Raw genomic sequence first — 17,815 nt, forward strand, 5'->3', positions numbered from 1 at the left:
ATCGTGTCTGATGAAGCAAAATAAAATGCTTATTTTCTTTGTTTTTTGTTATCTTTTCAGCTGAATCTATAGTTTGATTTAAACTGAAACATTCAACAAGTTGTCTGCAAACAGGGAGAGAACAGCAATGTAAAGAAGCAGAGAGCTGACAACCTAACATCAGCAGCCTCTATGCAGTGCTATAAGTACAGAAAATAACTTAAGTGTAATCTCTCAGGATCCTCTGTCCTAAATGCATAATTTATACTTAAATTTATACTTAAAATATCCTTATTAGCAAAAACTAAATATAAAAAAATAAAAAATAAAGCCTTCGTGTTGACTGCATGCATTTGCCTTGGTAAATCTTCAAATTATTAGGAAACTTATTAAAACTTTATTTTTTCTCCAGGGAAAATGCAAGCGTTTTGGACTTGGCAAACAAACCTATCAAATGAATCACTGATGATTCTTGAGTGTTGCTAAGTAACTGTGATTAAACAGCCAGTTCCATATTATTTAATATCATGATAAAAGGAAAAGTTCCAGGCAATACTAAAGAAATATGGTGACACTTGAGCAAAGCAGGAACATAAACATGGGAAAATTATTATTTTCATACCTACAGAGGAAGACATATTCTACAGAAGCATGAACATTTCTGGAAAAAGCATATTATTATAAGGAATTTTCTCTTAATTAAACAACGACAAGTAATCTCAAAATATGTCTCAGGAACTAATTCACCATTCATCTGCCTTGGAAACTGCAGAATCCATCATCTGACTATAGAATATTCAGTTACGCCACACCTGCACCAGACTAATGAACCAGACCTGATCAAACCCACAGATCCACCTGCTGAACGGTTGGACTAGGACATAAATATTGGGGTTGGATCTACCTTTTTGGCTGAGAAGTATCAATAAAAATTTATCTTGATGGATACCATTATATATATTACTCCTTTCATAAAGCACTATACCGTTTTTTGAAACCAATTGTTTTATTTCAGTATATGAGTGACTGATGTATTGCCTTCTGAAACAGGGGAAGAACTCTTACAAAGATTACAACAGCTCAGGAGGGATATAAATAAACTGTCTAAGAATGATAGTGACTGATATTTCCCCCTGGGCATCTTCCTAAAAGCATGCAGAATGCCATCCTAGAAAAGAGAAAAAAAAAACAAACAAACCACCACCACCACACATGCATGGTGGGCCCACTCCTGCATGTGGAAGACACACATACACTACATTCCTTTTAGAAATCCAGTATATACTGAGAATTTATTTGCAATTAACTTGCTTGGGTATGTTATTAGAAGACCTCAGTAAGGAATCAGATGTATTGTAGTTTGGTAGATTATTTTTCATACACGCCTGTTTCAGTAGATTTGCAAACTTGCTCTTGCTGCATTTGAATCAGCCAAGCAGCTGCGGTTAAAAAAAAGGGGGGGGGGGGGGGAGGGCACATAAAATATCTGAATAGAGAGGTCATGAATGGAGATAGTGGAAAACAAAGCAAACTAACCAAAATGTAGTTTGGTTTGAAGAAGACGACTTATGAAAATCTAAACACCTAGATTAAAGGTTCTAAAAAAGAACTAGTGTAAAATCTTTTGATTGCTAGAAGATACTGAAAAAGAAGATGTCAAGAACAGAAAAGAAGAAGATTGATTGTCATGTAAAGCATAGGCAGAGCGCAAGAGGAAGCCTGGCTTTCTAATAACAGCTGTATTGCTATCTTCATTAAGAAATGAAATATACCATGTCTTAGTACCTAAACCGCTACGTTTGTGTCCAAAAAATTCCATCACCTTTGTAAAAGCCTTCCCTTTTTTCTTTCTGTTGTGAAGGACCAACACGAAGGTGGCTACAAAATACTGCATGTACGGACTCCGAGCATAAACACCTTCCCTCTAATGCTGCACTTTCTAAATGTGTGGGGTAGTCCCTCCAAAAGGTAAGAGCAGCCAGAGCAATGGTGGAACAGTTTTTTCTCTCCCAGGGGATTTCTGACAGAGATGCAGTTTAATCAGGAAATCAAGAAACTGAGGGAGTGCTGGAGAGTTTAAAAGTGTTTGTAGAGCAGGAAAAACAAAACAAAACAAAAAAAGAATTATTCCTGTTGTCCCCAATCTTCAAGGGGAATAAAGCAAATGAAATGGATTTTTGATACCATGAAAAGTTTAAGTGGAAAGTTTGTAGAAACCTGTAAGAATTGTATTGCCTCTGTTTCCTAAGTTTTACTGTCCTTGCAAAAGAATGCCTCCTTCCATCCTTTTTTCAGTTACAAATAAAAACACGAGCATCCCAGAACATTCGAGGCAGAATGCTAAGGGCACTCAGGTGGAAAAGTAGGATTAGAAATTAATTTGCAATGATTAGGAAAAAATATTTGATTCAAGTGCACTGGTATAGATGGAAAAGAAGAAAAAAATTAAAGCAAAGGATTTAAAAAGTTTTTTGTGGTTTTGGATGAATTTCAGTAGAGAACTGAATTATAAATGTGATATCTTGCTATATTATTAACTTGTGCAGCTCCAAAATACAGGTTGTGTTACAGGTTGGTACAGACTTTACTGAATTACCAGTAAGCATACTTGTTATGCACATAAAATCAGAACTAGGGGAGAAATCAGCAGATACATAATGCTTCTTTCAATAAATAGAAAAGTACATTTTCCAGCATCTATTATTTCTCCTTCTTAGAAAAACTAAGAGATAAAAAATGAAAAGAATGAGGAGGAGCTTTTGGGTTTCCATCCTAGTCAGTAGTTATGATTTCTAGATAAATCAATTTTCCCTGCAGAGAAGCTTTTGTAACAACAGCAAAATGAAACTACAATTTGAATCCAATACCTGTATTGGATTAATTCTTGATGAATTAATCCAGTGATGATGAAATAGATGAAACAGAGTAGATGAAATAGAACAAAATCTCTATAGCTGTTAGAGATTCAATGAACGTGGATTCAGCAAAAACAGGAAACATTCTAGAGAAGGCCTGGAACAGCCTTGCAGGGAGGTCATCTAGTCCAACCTCCTGCTCAAAGCAAAGCCAATTGGACAAGACTACTTGGTGCCTTTTCCAGTTGAGTTGTATTTCCAAGGACAAAGATTCCAAAATCTCTTTGGTCAACCTGTTCCAATATTTGACCACTCTCATGGCAAAAAAAAATTGGAATTTCCCATATTCTAACTTACGTCCATTCACTCTTGTCCTATCAACATGTACCTTCAAGAACAGTCCAGTTCCATTTGCTTCTATACCCTACCATTACATAGTTGTGGAAAGCAATAAGGTCTCCCCTTAGCCTTCCCCTGTTCAGTCCTCTGGGCTGAGCAAAGCCATTTCTCTCAGCCTCTCTTTATATGCTCTGTACTCCGGTTCTCTGAAAATCTTCCTCAGCTGGACTTGCTCCAGTATGTCAATATCTTACTTGTACTGGGGAACCCAAAACTGGATACAGTACTTCAGATGTAGCCTCACAAGTGCTGAATAAAGAGAAAGGACCCCTTCCCTGGACCTCCTGGCCATGCTTCTACTAATTCTGCCCAGGATGCAGTTTGCCTTCTTTCCTGTAAGGACACACAACTTCTTGTCCACCAGGACCCTCAAGTCCTTTTCTGCAGAGCTATTTCTTAGCCAGTCAGCTCCCAGGTGTATTGTTGCATGGGGTTATTCGATCCCACTTCCAATTGCTTTTGACAAACTTCTTGAGATTCCTGTCAGCCCATTTCTCCAGCCTGTCCAGGTCCCTCTGAAGAGCAGTGTGTTCAGTGTATTGGCTGTTCTCCCTAGTTTGGTGCAGTCCACAAACTTACTGAGTGTGCACTCTATCCCATCATCCACATTGTTAATGAAGACATTAAACAGTATTGGTCCCAGTACGGATCCCTAAGGATCAGCACTAGTTCCTGACTACCAGCGGGACTTTGCATTCATGATCACAACTCTGAGCCTGACAGTCCAGCCAATTTTCCATTCACCTTATTGGCCACTTTTCTAGCCTGCATATCACCAGTTTGACTCTAAGGATACTACAGGAGACCATGTCAAATGCTTGCTAGTCGAGGTAAACAACTCCTTTCCCCTTGCCCACACAGCCAGTCATCTGATCATAGAAAGCAATCAGGTTGGTCAGGCAGGAGCTGACTTTGGTAAATCTATGCTGGCTGTTCCCAGTTATCTTCTTGGTCCTTCATGTGCCATGAAATGGCTTCCAAGAGCATTTGTTCCACTACCTTCTCAGGAACTAAGGTTCGGCCAATTAGCCTGTAGTTCCCCAGACCCTCCATGTTCTCCTTGAAGACAGGTGTGACATTTGCCTTTTCCAATCATCAGGAGCCTCCCCCAATCATCACGGTCCTTCAAAGATGAAAGAGAGGCCTTGCAATAACACTGGTCTCGTCAGGTGTATCCCAACTGCTCCCCTGGACTTGCATATGTCCAATTGGCTTAAGTGCTCCCTAACTCTATCTTTGCCTACCATGGATAATCCTTTCTTCTCACACTGAAAACAAGGACCTAGAAGGCCAGAGGGTGAACCCTACCAGTGAAAACTGAGGTGAAAAAGGCACTGAGTACCTCAACCTTTTCCATGTCCTTTGTTGGTTAGCCCCCTGTCCCACTGAGCATTGGGCCCATATTGCAGATCTGCAGGTGCAAAAGAAGACTCCCTTCTGTTACCAGAAATCACAAGCTACCAGCCTTCCTCATCTTGGAGTTTGCATTTACCTGCCTTTGAATGTAGTGCCTCGCTGGCTCCCCTTCCTTCCATTGCAAGGCTTGGGTTCTTGGCTCTGCAGCGTCTCTGAAAAGACCCAGCTGATGCACTGCCCTCTCTGAACGCATGCAGTCTTTTCACTCCTTCCCACAGCTCCTTCACCTGGTAACTCCCTGCCCAGAGCACACCTCCCACAGGGGAGCACATGACTATCCCCAGCCCCAGGAAAGAGGTACCAGGCACAGCCTGCCAGCCAGGTCAGATGGCAGCATACTCTCTCTCTCTGGAGTCCTTTCTGCATGGAGAGATATGCTTTCTGATATGCTAAGGATAATTGCTCACGGCAGTGCTAGACCATGCCCTGTGGCATGTCAGCTTTTCCTCAAATATCAAAATATCAGGCATTTATGGACAAGGAATTTGTCTACAAACAAGAAAGCTAAAAAGACTTCCACGCTTAAGAAATTTTAGGATTAAGATGATAATAATCTGAGAAAAGTAAAGAGCAGTCATTACAAGACATTTCCTTAATTATTAACACCTGAAAATTAATATGAAGCCAACTGTATTTTCATCTAGCTAGTTAGGCAAACCTCTGTCGATATAAGCCCTAAATCATATTTTCACACATACTCTATGTGGATTGGAAAACAAAACAAGTGAATGAGCCTGTAAAACATTTATTTTAAAAGTGATAAAACACCAGTTAATGTGATACGTTCTAGAAAACAGGACAACAAAATCCAGTCTGTAAACTCATACGAAGCCCTGCAGATCTGTTCTTTTCTGTCTACACACAGGTGGAAAATATGATACAATGGGCTGGACAATGTTTTAATTTCATAAACAGGAAGACTAAATTATTTCTAGCTTAAAATTAAAGTTTAAAGCTCAGATAAAGGACTGTTAATTTGGAACTGTACAGATAACACAAGTATATTAGCTGGATTTTCAAGAGAACCTAGTAAAGTATTTCCCCCCATGATCAAGGGAATCAGTCTTAGCCACAGAGGATGGTTTTTGGTTTTGATATTTAGGAGACATTCTATATTTTGTTGACAATGTTTTGCTTTGATGAAGTAACATCAATAAAAGTGACTAGACAAAACAAAACTAAAGAGAAAAGAGATCTATATTTATTTTAACTTAAATAAAGAAAAAAAATAGTGTTAATCCTGAGGGGACTAATTCAAGGATAAATTTCTAAATCATTATAAGACTTAACAAAGAAAAAAAATACAGTTTTAATCAGAAACCAACTATTTTCTTACTGGTATTGTGTCCCCTGTTTTCTTAAAGGGGAACAAAACCAGAGTTAAATGCTGAAAGTGTTGTCAAAAGATATTATTAGGGAACATTAGGGAGCTCTTACACTTCACTCTGGCCAACACATTTACTACATAAAAAGAGTTGTACTATGCTCAAGTCTTTAAATGTGTCATTACCAGTGCTCAGTCAAGATACATATTTATTTTTGTTGGGTTTTGGCCTCATGGATGATGAAGTCTACAAGAAAAAGCTAACTTTATAAATCACTTTGAAATTTAAATCTCTTCTATGCTGTTTTTCTTACAGATTCACTCCACACCAGTCTATGAACAGAGAGACAGAGTAACCACTGCTTGCTTCTAGAAACGTTAACGGGCAACTTACCAGATAAGAACATCAATTTAAAAATTACACTCTCTGATGTTGCATTGACTTTATTTCTGGTTCTAAATCTCACCTACAGTAAAGTTTATGAAACATCAAGAGCTCCTATATTTTCCTGAGGTTTGCTAGATTCCTGAATTAGCCTACTTACTCTTTCTCCCTTGGCCTGAAGCTGCATTAACAGCTTCACGTAGTTGATGTATTCACAACTGAGTCATTCTTCAACTGTCAAAAATACCTTGAATTACGAATTTGTCCACAAGTGAAATACCCAAGTTTTTAAGAGTGTAATGTGTTGACTGTCCTCCTAAAAGAATACATTATTCACGCTTGTACAAAACCACCTGGAGCATTGCTATATTAAATACTCAGCTATAAGTTTATACTGTGTAAAAGCTACTTCATAACTACAGCCACAAAATTTAGGTCCTAAAGTAACAGCAGTGAAGAGCTGAAGATAACCGATAAAAAAAAACTTTTCAATACATAAACAAATAAAACAATCACTTAGCTATTGTACCTCAAGAATAGGGCTCCAGCTGAGAACTGATGAACTCATGAATACCATCCCATTCCTTGAAACTGTTGCTGGAGAAGCATTATCAATATTATGAGGTTCAAAGACTATTTTACAATTTGGTGCCATAGGTATACGATCTCCATTTGCTAGTGTTAGAGTTCTGTTATCATCTAGGACAGAATTAAGGTTCTCAATCCAAATAGCATCAACAGGACCATCAAGAACTATCCAGATATGGTCACCTACAATCCAAAAAAAACAGACGAAAAGGAATATAAAGTAAGTTTTAGCTTCTTTAAATGACAAGTTTCTTCTGTCTTCAAACACATTTTGAACTAATTCTGAATTCATGCTCACAGCTAGAATCTCAGCTTTTAATACAATTACCATTTCCATCACTCAGTTTCAATTAAGTACTTCATTTTGTCACCTTATCACAATAATTATCGATTGCTCAGTACATAAAGTGTCATCAGCATAAGTTATCAGTTTGTAATAGTGTGAAGCAGTTTTATGTATTCAGACTTCAACTCAATAATAATTTAGTTTTTTTCATCTTATATAAAGCAATATAAAAAAGATAGCAAATACTGGTCTATTTAAAATATCATTCATCTGTTTCCAAAGCATTTGAGCCAATATGCTAAGATTGAATGAAAGGAACACTTGAAAAATCACTCTCTCAAGTAGCATGCTCACTTTCATAAATAAAAGAGATCCATTAGGAACAGATTCTTATTGTTTATTCTCCTGTTTATAAACCTGATCCAGCTTTCTTAGAAGACTTTCCAGCTCTTTCCATTTATTAGTGGATATGCATCCTAATGCCTGCCTTTGTTTCCTAAGAGGGAACAGCTTTAAATTTATCCAATAGCCATGCCCTAGCTAAGTCTTGCTGGCATGTTACAGCCTAGCTATCCCTTTAGTCAGAGATTGTCCCACTCTCGCCTGTGAGCTACCTTCAGAGAGGGTGTTTACTCTCTAGGCCTAGGTGGATTTTTTTGTTGCTAAGCATGAACCAAGAAAGGTTCAGGCTGAGAAACCTTCTCACTCCTATGAGTCAAACACTTATACATTTGAAGGTTTTTCATAGCTACAGTGCAGGCATCTCTGGCAGGAGTTGGTCTGGGGTTCACTCCATGAAGAGGCATTACAGAAGTGTTGCAAGCAGAGCATCTGACTGAGAGCACCATGTGAGTGTGCTAATTTGCATTTCCCATTGGTGCAGAAAGGAAAATCAATGGTTAATGCTGTGCTACATTCTCAAGGGTGCTACAATTCTACATTTAAAACAAAGCCAACAAAAATTGAATCCAAAAGTATTTTCCATTTTCAGATCTCTGTGTCCTTAAAGACTAAAAATTTTTGTCTGAAAATTGATGGTGCAACAAATGTCAAGATTTTCTCTTTTTTTCCCCCCTTTCATTCCTTTTTCTTTAAGCCTAAAGGCCTAATAACGAGGCCACATACTGATCTTCAGACAAAATTATCAAGGTTTTTCCTTTAATTAATATAGCAGTCTAAGAATACACCTGGGTCATTTCAGGCAGAAACTGGTTGCCTAAACAGGAATACCTAGTGCTATACTGTGCATAGAGCTCACAGATAGGACATAGAATTTAAAGCAGATTCACACCCTTCTGGAACAGCAACTGGAGACCAGGTGGAAACCGAAATAGGACCAAAAGTTGTATCATATACCAGCACTGGGGGAACTGATTCTGACCTTTCGCTTGTCTTCCATGCAAGGGCCTATCATTTCAAAGAGAAGGACCAGCAAACTCAATAAAACAGCATGTGCTACACTTCAGTTTGAACACAAAGCATTTAAAATAGAAACTTGCTAAATACAATAGGCAAAAGTCCTTACAGCTATATTCCATTATTTCCATGCTAAAAAAACCCTACAAATCTGTAGAGGACCGGTTCTCTACATGCAGTTTTGTCTCGACATTGCTGCTGCTGCAAAGCCGCTGCTGCTGCAAAGCCGCTGCTGCCAAAGCCCGTCGGGCAATGCTGTGCCGGCGCCCCCAGGAGGCGTCCGCGAGGTAAACAACCTCGTGCACCTGCACGAGGTAAAAAGGGTGCGAAAAGGGCAGAAGGTCATCTCTAGGGCACGAACTGCACATACTCATTTGCCATCTGCGCATGAGCAGGAGACCCCCAGATGCCCCAGCCCGCTTCTGGAAGGTTCCGAGAGGGCGGACTGCGCATGACAGTTAATCTGCATGGGAAGTGAGGAAGCACCTCCCAGAGGTGGGGCAAGAACCTATAAAAACTGCAGACGGCGTGAATAGAGGGGGGGGGCTTGTTTGCGACAACTGAGGAACTCAAGCGGAGTCAGTGGAACCAGACGGGAGCTTCCCGCCACTGCCCCCCCCCCCCCAGCTGCCAAGACTCCCAAGAGAAGAGGACCAACGGGATGCCGCTGGATCCACAGGTGGTGATATCTCTCTCTCTCTCTCTCTCTCTCTCTCTCTGTCTCTCTGTCTCTCTGTCTCTCTGTCTCTCTGTCTCTCTGTCTCTCTGTCTCTCTGTCTCTCTGTCTCTCTGTCTCTCTGTCTCTCTGTCTCTCTGTCTCTCTGTCTCTCTGTCTCTCTGTCTGTCTCTCTCTGTCTGTCTCTCTCTGTCTGTCTCTCTCTGTCTGTCTCTCTCTGTCTGTCTCTCTCTGTCTGTCTCTCTCTCTGTCTCTCTCTGTCTTCTCCTTTTCCTCTTTTTTCCCTAAACGTGTGACGCGGGACGTGTCTAGTTAGTTGATTCCTAATAAATCTTAAAACTGGTTGGCTGGTGTCGTTTCACCTTAATTCAGTCCAAGGGCATCACGAACTTGGTCGTTTGGCCCCAAGGGGAGGGAGGTCGTCCTGAACGACTCCCTTCGGGCCGCGACAAAATCGCGCTTGAGAGATGCCCTATAGTTTGCTTTGTTTTGAGGGGGGTTGTTTTTTGTTATACCTTTCTTGGCTCTTAAAGTTTTTCTCCAGAGTGTTGAAAATATTCCATCTGTCCAATCATTCGTTGCCACATCAAGACGACCAAACATTTGTGATGCAGTTATAGCTTTAGGATTCATTCTCATTTCACGATGTGGCTGTCCACACTCTATGAAGGTAGATCACCAGTCAGTTTCAGTACTTCTGTTTGACAGTCAGAATGCTTCAACAAATTCAAAAACATTACACCCAAACGTACAGTTTAACCCCCATTTGCTATTATAAGAAATTACGTGTTTACTTGGAAAATTCATCTCTTTCTATACAACAACATTCGTTAATTGACCCATCAATATTTAAAGCAGAAGCAAGTTCTGGAAGTAGTGAAATGACAATTTGCATTTCATGGACTCGTCAAGAACAGAAGAGATGTTTAGTTTAATAGCGTGAAGGTTTATCAAACAACAGAGTCTTAAAATCTGTGTTCTGGATGCACTTATTTAAAACTTAATGACAGAATACCAGACAGATATTCTACATTACTGAATGACTGTTTTTTCCCCTCTGTGCACTTGCATACACCTTAGAATAGGCAAAGTTAATGATATTGGCATAATCTGTGAAATCTCTTCTTGGGCAGCTAAATTCTACCTAGCCATAACTTCATCATATAACCTTTATAATTCCTTCATTCATAAAAACTTGAAAACTCCTGCACTGAACATCTTTAGAAAAGCCAGGACTAATATTTAGTCAGGAGCTAATAACATGCTGAGGAAGAAAACAGAGCTAAAAAATTTCACTTATCTTAAGTATGATCTAGCATGCAGGATAGAAGAATGGCAAACTATAAAGTTTTACATTTCACGAGGTTATGCTAGAAGATCAGCTTGAAAAATGTACTGCAGCTTCCTTGTCTTGGCAGTAGTTCATATCTCAATACCAGAGAAATATGGGGAAAAAGCCTAATGAAATTATCTGCTCTTTCTGCCTTTTTCTAATTGAAACAGTCATTTATATTAGAAATTAGAGCTTACAGTGTTTCTTAAGTGCACTAAGGCACTGCATGGAAGAGGCAAGATTGGTTGAACAATTTTTTCCAGCAGCTATCAATTTCTGGAAAACTGCATAAGCCGCCTACCCAAGCTTGTGAAAAGGGATGAACAAGGACCCTTCAGAAAAAATGTTTTTCTCCTGCAAGTATGAGCTCTTAGTTTGATACGATCAAACACAAGTTCTTCCGCTAATGTTTTTGTTTAGAAGTACAGGTGACAAAAAGGCACATTCCTATAGTGCTCAGCCAGGATACAAAATACATTGGCAAACTTTGTCACTGCCTAGAGCAGGAACAATTTCCTAACGGCAACGATAGCAGAAACTGTTATTTCATACTGCAGATAAAGACCTTGTCTTGCAAATTATGTTCAAAAAGGCCTAAGTACTTATGATTAGGGATGCTTTTGGTATTACCTTAGCTGAACCTATGAAATGCTTTAACCATTAGCCCCTGCTGCCTACCCAGACTGAACTCCTCTTTTTCAGTATTTCTAGAAGAAAAATTTCTGATGTAGATATCAAAACATGGAAAATAGGCTATGTATTATATAGTCCCTCTCTGAGACTCTAAATGTCAGACATTTTTGTGGCTTAGATTTTTTGTAATGGAAAAGCTTCTAAAAGATACTATCATAACGCTATTTAGTATCACAATACACTGAAACTCATTCTTCCAGTAATTTGTCTTTGTAGTGAAGTAATTGCTGCTTTCTGTGAAGAAACACAGCAGAATTCTGTAACACTTTAAAATATAAATGCCCACATACCTGTCATGGATTTCATCAAAGTGTGGATGCAAACAGTTTTTCCTGCACCACTAGGCCCTAGTGTCATCAGTCCATGCCTTACTCTCTGGGTTTCAAACAGCTGGATAACTTTCAGTTTCCAAGGAGGGTGACAAACAAGGCCCGCTTCCTCCACCTAGAGAGTGTGACAGAAGTCCAGATCAGCACTATTTTTGTGCACGAGATATTTTGATATTTTAGAGAAAAATCTATCTTTAGCAAAAGACTACACCCCTTGTAAAGGTTTTGTGAATATAAGAAAACTATTTGGAAAAATCAAGGTTATTTTCTATTCAAATTTGTTTTCAGGCTAATAAACTAAGATAAACAATCATTTTTTCCTATCACCCTCTTTTTAAGGGTTAAAACCTCATTTTAAGAACAAGCCAAGAATCTTAGAAATGCTCTTGCTAGCAATTTATTTCATAGCCGGAGTTTTGAATTACCTCTGAGAACGGTTGCCTTTTAATTATTATTGCTATTATTATTATGACATGTTTCTAATTATAAAGTTTCTTAAATGCCTGCAATAGTTCTGTAAAACATTTTGTTATGTATTTCTCAGTGTACACATAGACTTTTGAGTAACTTAATATCTCCCTTCCGAGAAAAGACATGGTATTTTAAAATCAAGTATTACAAGATCCTTTCCTGCTTTTCACTAGTTACTGGCTTAAAGAAGCTCACTATAACAATATTGTTGTTGCTGGTGAAAGTCACTCAGCTGGAAGTCAGTAAGTCTTTAGCTAGTAGAGAAATGCTAGAACTATTTCTTAAGTGTTCAGAGCACACTACGTGTATTTGAGTGAGTCTAAAGATTTTCTAAAAGCTCAAGATCATGTTACAAAAGTGAAACTCTCAAAATAATTTTATTTTGAAAATAATGCTCCAAATAAAAGCTCAGAAAATGTTATTAATAAAAAGAGGGCTAACTTTTCACTGATAAAATAAAATTTACATTTGATAATTAGAATCATATCAGTAGAATCATGGAATGTACATATTTTAGGAAAGTACATTCACCAAATTTTTGACTTAACATTCCAGCCATGATGACCCTATGAAATAACGTGTCAGAAATCAACAGCTGATCTTTGAAACCAGAGAAATGTCATAAAATAAATATATTGTTCTTTTGTGACCTCAGATATTAAAAAGAACCTCTGTTTCTGTACTTAGGTCAGCACTAACATTTGCCATATTACTCACACATCAAACCTCACGTTAGCTCAACTTATTTATCCCACTCTGCAAGGAAGCCAAGAGCGGAAGGCAGTGCAAAAAATGCATCAACAGCAACCTTGAGATGCATGTTGCCACCAGCTCTACATCACAGTGAAGAACACTCTTGAAGCAATGGACTTTGCAGAGTACAGTAAAGATATCAGGTGCAACATTTTCACGAGACTAAAACTTTTTCCTTCTTCTTTTTCTTCTCTCTTCTTTTTCTTTCTTCACATGAAACAAGATGGCCACATTAGCTATTCCTCACCCTAATCCAGTGCCATCAGTGCGAACCTATCTTTTCTTAACAGTTTCTAACACACACGTGTTCTCTGATCATCTGTAGACTAGATATTTCTCGTATCCAAAAGAAGCATGTTCAGAAGCAGCATAGACATGTTCTCAAAAGGTCTAGCCCCTGTTAACAGCTCTACATATAAAAATAGAAAAGCACTTGAATTAAAGTAATGATTGTTTCTTGATGATCTTTTCCCAACAATTCCTGTCTCCCTTCCTTAATAAAAATAGTCCTCTTGAGTGTGATTTGGTCCTAAACTGAATCATTATAGTTCTGAAAACACAGCAGAATTCTATTCAACAAATTCTTGATCCACACTCAAGAGGCAAACAAAATTTGGCCTACCACTTCTGGCTTCAGAAATAAAGACACGAGCCAGTAAGTAATTTGCCAAAATTTCCAAACAGTCCATCATAAAAGCAGCACCATGAGATCCCCAGAATCAAAGTTTTATGACTCTCCATAACACAGAGCCATAGAAAAAATAATCAAGGTAGCTAAAGCTCTTTAAGTCTTCAACACTGCTGCAACATGGGCTGACATTATACCATACTTAAAGGCAAGTGATAGGAAGCTTAATGGTTTGTTGCCAAAAGGATTGACACTTTCCATGTCTGGCTTCACAGATAACCAACAGTAGAGCTATGTTATGAAACAAAGACTTCTTCTAATTTACTAGGAAATAAAACTTTGAAGCATGAGATTCAGGTTCCTTATAGTTTTGCCTAATGGAAGCTTAATTTACACAAGTACTTTTTTTAACTTCAGCTGTATAAATTACAGAAAGCAAAACAGCTTTATACACATTAGCTGATGATTCAACTCTTCCTTGCTAGGGAAGCCATAAATACAAGTAAATGAGAAAGCCATGTACTCAAAATTCTTCTACTATTTTTACTTTATTCATACTGGTATTTTTCAAGCTTTTTATTTCTCTGTTTAACTATTAGATAACTATCTGAGGAACTATTGAGAAGTGGAGAAAGAAATGGAAAAAAAATGGAGACAAGTCTAAAACAGAGCTGATCATTTGAATGTACATACTTCATTAACCCTCTATATCCATCCCACTTATGTTCTTAAGTCAGCCCTATTAAAATGGTCCAAGAGATCTAGTGGGAAACAGAACAGAGGAAATGATGCTTTAGGAAAACCTTTTTCAAACTCATGTTTTGTTAGTTTTTATACAACTATTAAATCGTGGATCAAGGAAGGTGAAGGTATATATACGCATTCTTCAAATTAGTCACCACAAATGACCCACCAGGAAGCCACAAGTCATCACAACCAGCAATTCAGGGACATCCTTGAGAATAAGGCCAATAAAAACATGCCAGTGGTAGCAACTTATGGCAAATCACATTTTTTCTCTAAATAGTAAAAGATATCAATTGGATAGATATGACATAAATTATTTTCTTAGATGTCTCATTGTGCTGATCATGGCACAACAGTACAGATCAAGAGAGGCATTACCTGTTTGTCAATGGCAGCTTCTAGTTCAGGATAGCCTACTTTATCAAGCTGGACACTTGGAAACAGATCTTCAATTAGACTCAGAAATAAGGGTTCATCTTCATCAATCTAATGAAAAGGAAAAAAAACAGATTAAAACTTATTTTATTTATCCTAGCACATTAAAAGAAAGTCTTTAACTCTTATAAGCCTAAAAAAATCTCCAAAAACATCATGAACAATCTATGCTAACTTTCTAGGCGCTAAACACTCTAGCAAGATTCAGCAAAAGGAGATCATGTGATGCTTCCAATAATCAAATCTATTGAAAATAAACCATCAATGTGGAGACTGAATTTACTAAAGTAGATTTTAGTGATGAAATGGATAAGAATAGTAGGTTAATTGTCTAAGGTGCATAAAAGAGAATAATGGAGATGAAGTATCACAGCAGTAGAAGAGGTTTTGTTAGCTATTGAAGACATATGACATGGCAGTCATTACTAGAAATAATAATAAATTATTTTAAAAGAGTGTCAAAATACAGCAAGCAGAAAACCTTAGGTCAAAACTTCTGGAGGCAAGACATTATTACATAGACTTCTACTTGGTCACTTACTTCTATAGGCAGCAGGAGAAACATGTAAAAAAATTCTGAACAGAAAAGGCCATCAGGAGAATGAAACGCTTTCAAACCAGTTTCTGTGTAAAGGACACATCCAGTCTTCTGCAGATCTTCTTAACAGATTTAAATTGTGTTTCCAAAAAGCATGAGGCCCCAAATACAGTTAAATTAATTTATCAGGTCCTTGGAACTTACCAGTTTAGACAGGTTCATGTCTCTTAGCACACGCATGACTATGGTAGATTCAGTATCTGTAGGATTTGCTCTTTTTGCTGCTCCTAATGTACGCAATACTGACAATATATTCCGCAAGCCAAAATCATAATGCACCTAGGCAACGTGCAACATTGGAAAAAAATAAATTCCCCTAGTTAACAGGGATCAAACAATTCATATATGTCATTCAAGGTATGGATATGTATGAGTACTGGTGCATATGGCACAAATGTCTCCTAACATCCAGTAACCAGCCTTTGGCTATATAACCAGGGGCAACTTAATTCCGCACCTCTGCTGCCATCTATTAAACTTAAGGTGTGACAGAAACAAGAAATGTAGTAAGGTAAGTTTAGATTCAAGATTCTGTGAGCCAAGATGAGATTCCCAAGGACTATTAAGAAATGAGCTATTTTGAAATCACTGGGCACCTTGGAAACTGACTTTGAGAAACACCTGAAGAACATAGGCTGCACAAACCAAATGCCTCTCAATCCACTCCTTAGGAAAAACTAATAGATAATCCCTTTATTTGCATTAGTCATCACCACTCATTACAGCTAAATTTTAATAATAAGCAGTGTTTTGGATGACACTCCTATTCTTGTACACAGAACATGAACATGTAGCAGGAATTAATCCTCCAGAACAGCAGACAGCTACGCTGCTAAATTACAAGTGTTATTTAGTATACTTCGTGAATATGAACTTGCCCATTTTCTCCACATAGATATTAATAACTTGTGTTGCCATATATGGCCTTTCTCTAAGATAACCTTTCCTCAAATGAAAATAATCACCTGTTTTGAGAGTTGTTCTTCACACAGCTTGTAGAGCATGAAGAATTTTCTTGCCAATACAACATTAGCAATAAAACCACAACTAGCCAATTTGACACGAATTATGATTTGACGATCGGGAACCATCATGGCCACTGAACGGAAGTTGATCTTCAAGTTTTCAGGAAGTTCTTGCCGTCCAGCATATCCTGGATTCTGGAGACAACAAGTTGGGAAGTTGACTGCACCTTGCACAAACAGAGAATCAGCAACACAACATATAATCTGGTTCAGTTAAAAGTAGCTTTTATGTCAAATTACACATAAAAAAAGAATTGCTGGGCATACTTACTATCACATTTTTACAGTAATATCTGCAGTATTTTAGAAATTTTTACATCCAAGAGGTATGAAAAATACGTTACACCTGAACAGTCCAAATCTAGATTCCATTTGTCTTAACAAAACACTACTTCTACTGGCTACTTCTACTTGAATATGCTCATTTTTCTGTACTTGCAGCAAAAAGCATACTTTGGAAAACAGAATATATATTCTATTACACAGAAGGAATCTGACATTGAGATAACTTGTCTTTACAGAGCTGGCTGCTATAGCAAACTGGATTATTTATTAATTGCAGACACTTGATGTCACTGAAACAAGGCCCTGTAAATTGTCTTTGTAATCATGTTCACTTCTCAAACTGTCAGTGAGTTCTGCATGTTAGGTGAATTCAGAGTAGCCAATACTTTTAATATACTTTAGAAATGGTTAGAAATGATTATCGTACAATCATCACTGGCATACCATATAGCTGCTGAGTACCTACCATAGTAAGAAAGATGCCAAATTCAGGGTTCATTTCCACATTATCTCCATCAGTAAAAATAAAGCTTTTTTTACGTTCTTTCTTACATGTCAACACAATTGCAATTTGCTGTGCAGCTACTGATAGTACTGGTAAATCAATACGATTGAACTCATCAAAGCAACCCCAGGAGCCAGACTGAGCAAGACCTCCAAAGAGAAAAGTAACGAAGCATCTGATCATTATGCTGTTAGCCCTTTTTTGGTGCAATTCATCAGCCAAAAATCACATTCATCTGCCTCAAGAAAAAAAACGTTCCTTTTGGTGAGTTGGGAAAGGGACAAGGAGAGGAATTTAATTCTTTTTCAAACAAGAATGTACAAAGTTCCAAAAGTCCTCAGGCTTGCTGTCTAGGTCACTACATCCCTAGATCTCTGCTCCTTCATTCAATATCTTGGATGATTTTCTTGTTCCTCCCTTACCCCCAAAAATCTCTGCTATTAACCTTCACAAACGAATTCAGGCAAAAAAACCCTGCCCTATTATTTATTTAGTTCCATAAGAAAATCCAGAAAGAACTTAAGTCTACAAAATTAGTTGTCAACTGCTTATTTCACAAATGAACATGAACAGTAAAACGGCTTTCATGTGGAAGGAGGCGAGAGGTCCAGTCTTCCTCAGATTTTTTTATTGGGGGGGGGGAGGGAAGAGGGAAGGGCAAGAGGGAAGAAATCACAGTTGACAGTTAC

The 17,815-nt window shown here is 38.0% G+C and overlaps 1 protein-coding gene across 1 annotated transcript in view; it reads right to left on the reverse strand.

Annotated features, from left to right (window-relative positions):
• DNAH5 (dynein axonemal heavy chain 5) overlaps positions 1 to 17,815 on the reverse strand; it is a 163,956-nt gene that overhangs the window by 61,510 nt on the left and 84,631 nt on the right. The window contains exons 37-43 of the mRNA XM_064506861.1: positions 17,088 to 17,275; positions 16,277 to 16,471; positions 15,456 to 15,590; positions 14,657 to 14,764; positions 11,641 to 11,794; positions 9,840 to 9,986; positions 6,888 to 7,129 (exon numbers count right to left, since the gene is read on the reverse strand). Of these exons, the coding sequence (XP_064362931.1) occupies positions 6,888 to 7,129; positions 9,840 to 9,986; positions 11,641 to 11,794; positions 14,657 to 14,764; positions 15,456 to 15,590; positions 16,277 to 16,471; positions 17,088 to 17,275 (1,169 nt within the window). The remainder of the gene's footprint in view (positions 1 to 6,887; positions 7,130 to 9,839; positions 9,987 to 11,640; positions 11,795 to 14,656; positions 14,765 to 15,455; positions 15,591 to 16,276; positions 16,472 to 17,087; positions 17,276 to 17,815) is intronic.

This window comes from Dromaius novaehollandiae, chromosome 2 (genome assembly GCF_036370855.1).
Source record: "Dromaius novaehollandiae isolate bDroNov1 chromosome 2, bDroNov1.hap1, whole genome shotgun sequence".
In the NCBI taxonomy this organism is placed as follows: Eukaryota; Metazoa; Chordata; class Aves; order Casuariiformes; family Dromaiidae; genus Dromaius; species Dromaius novaehollandiae.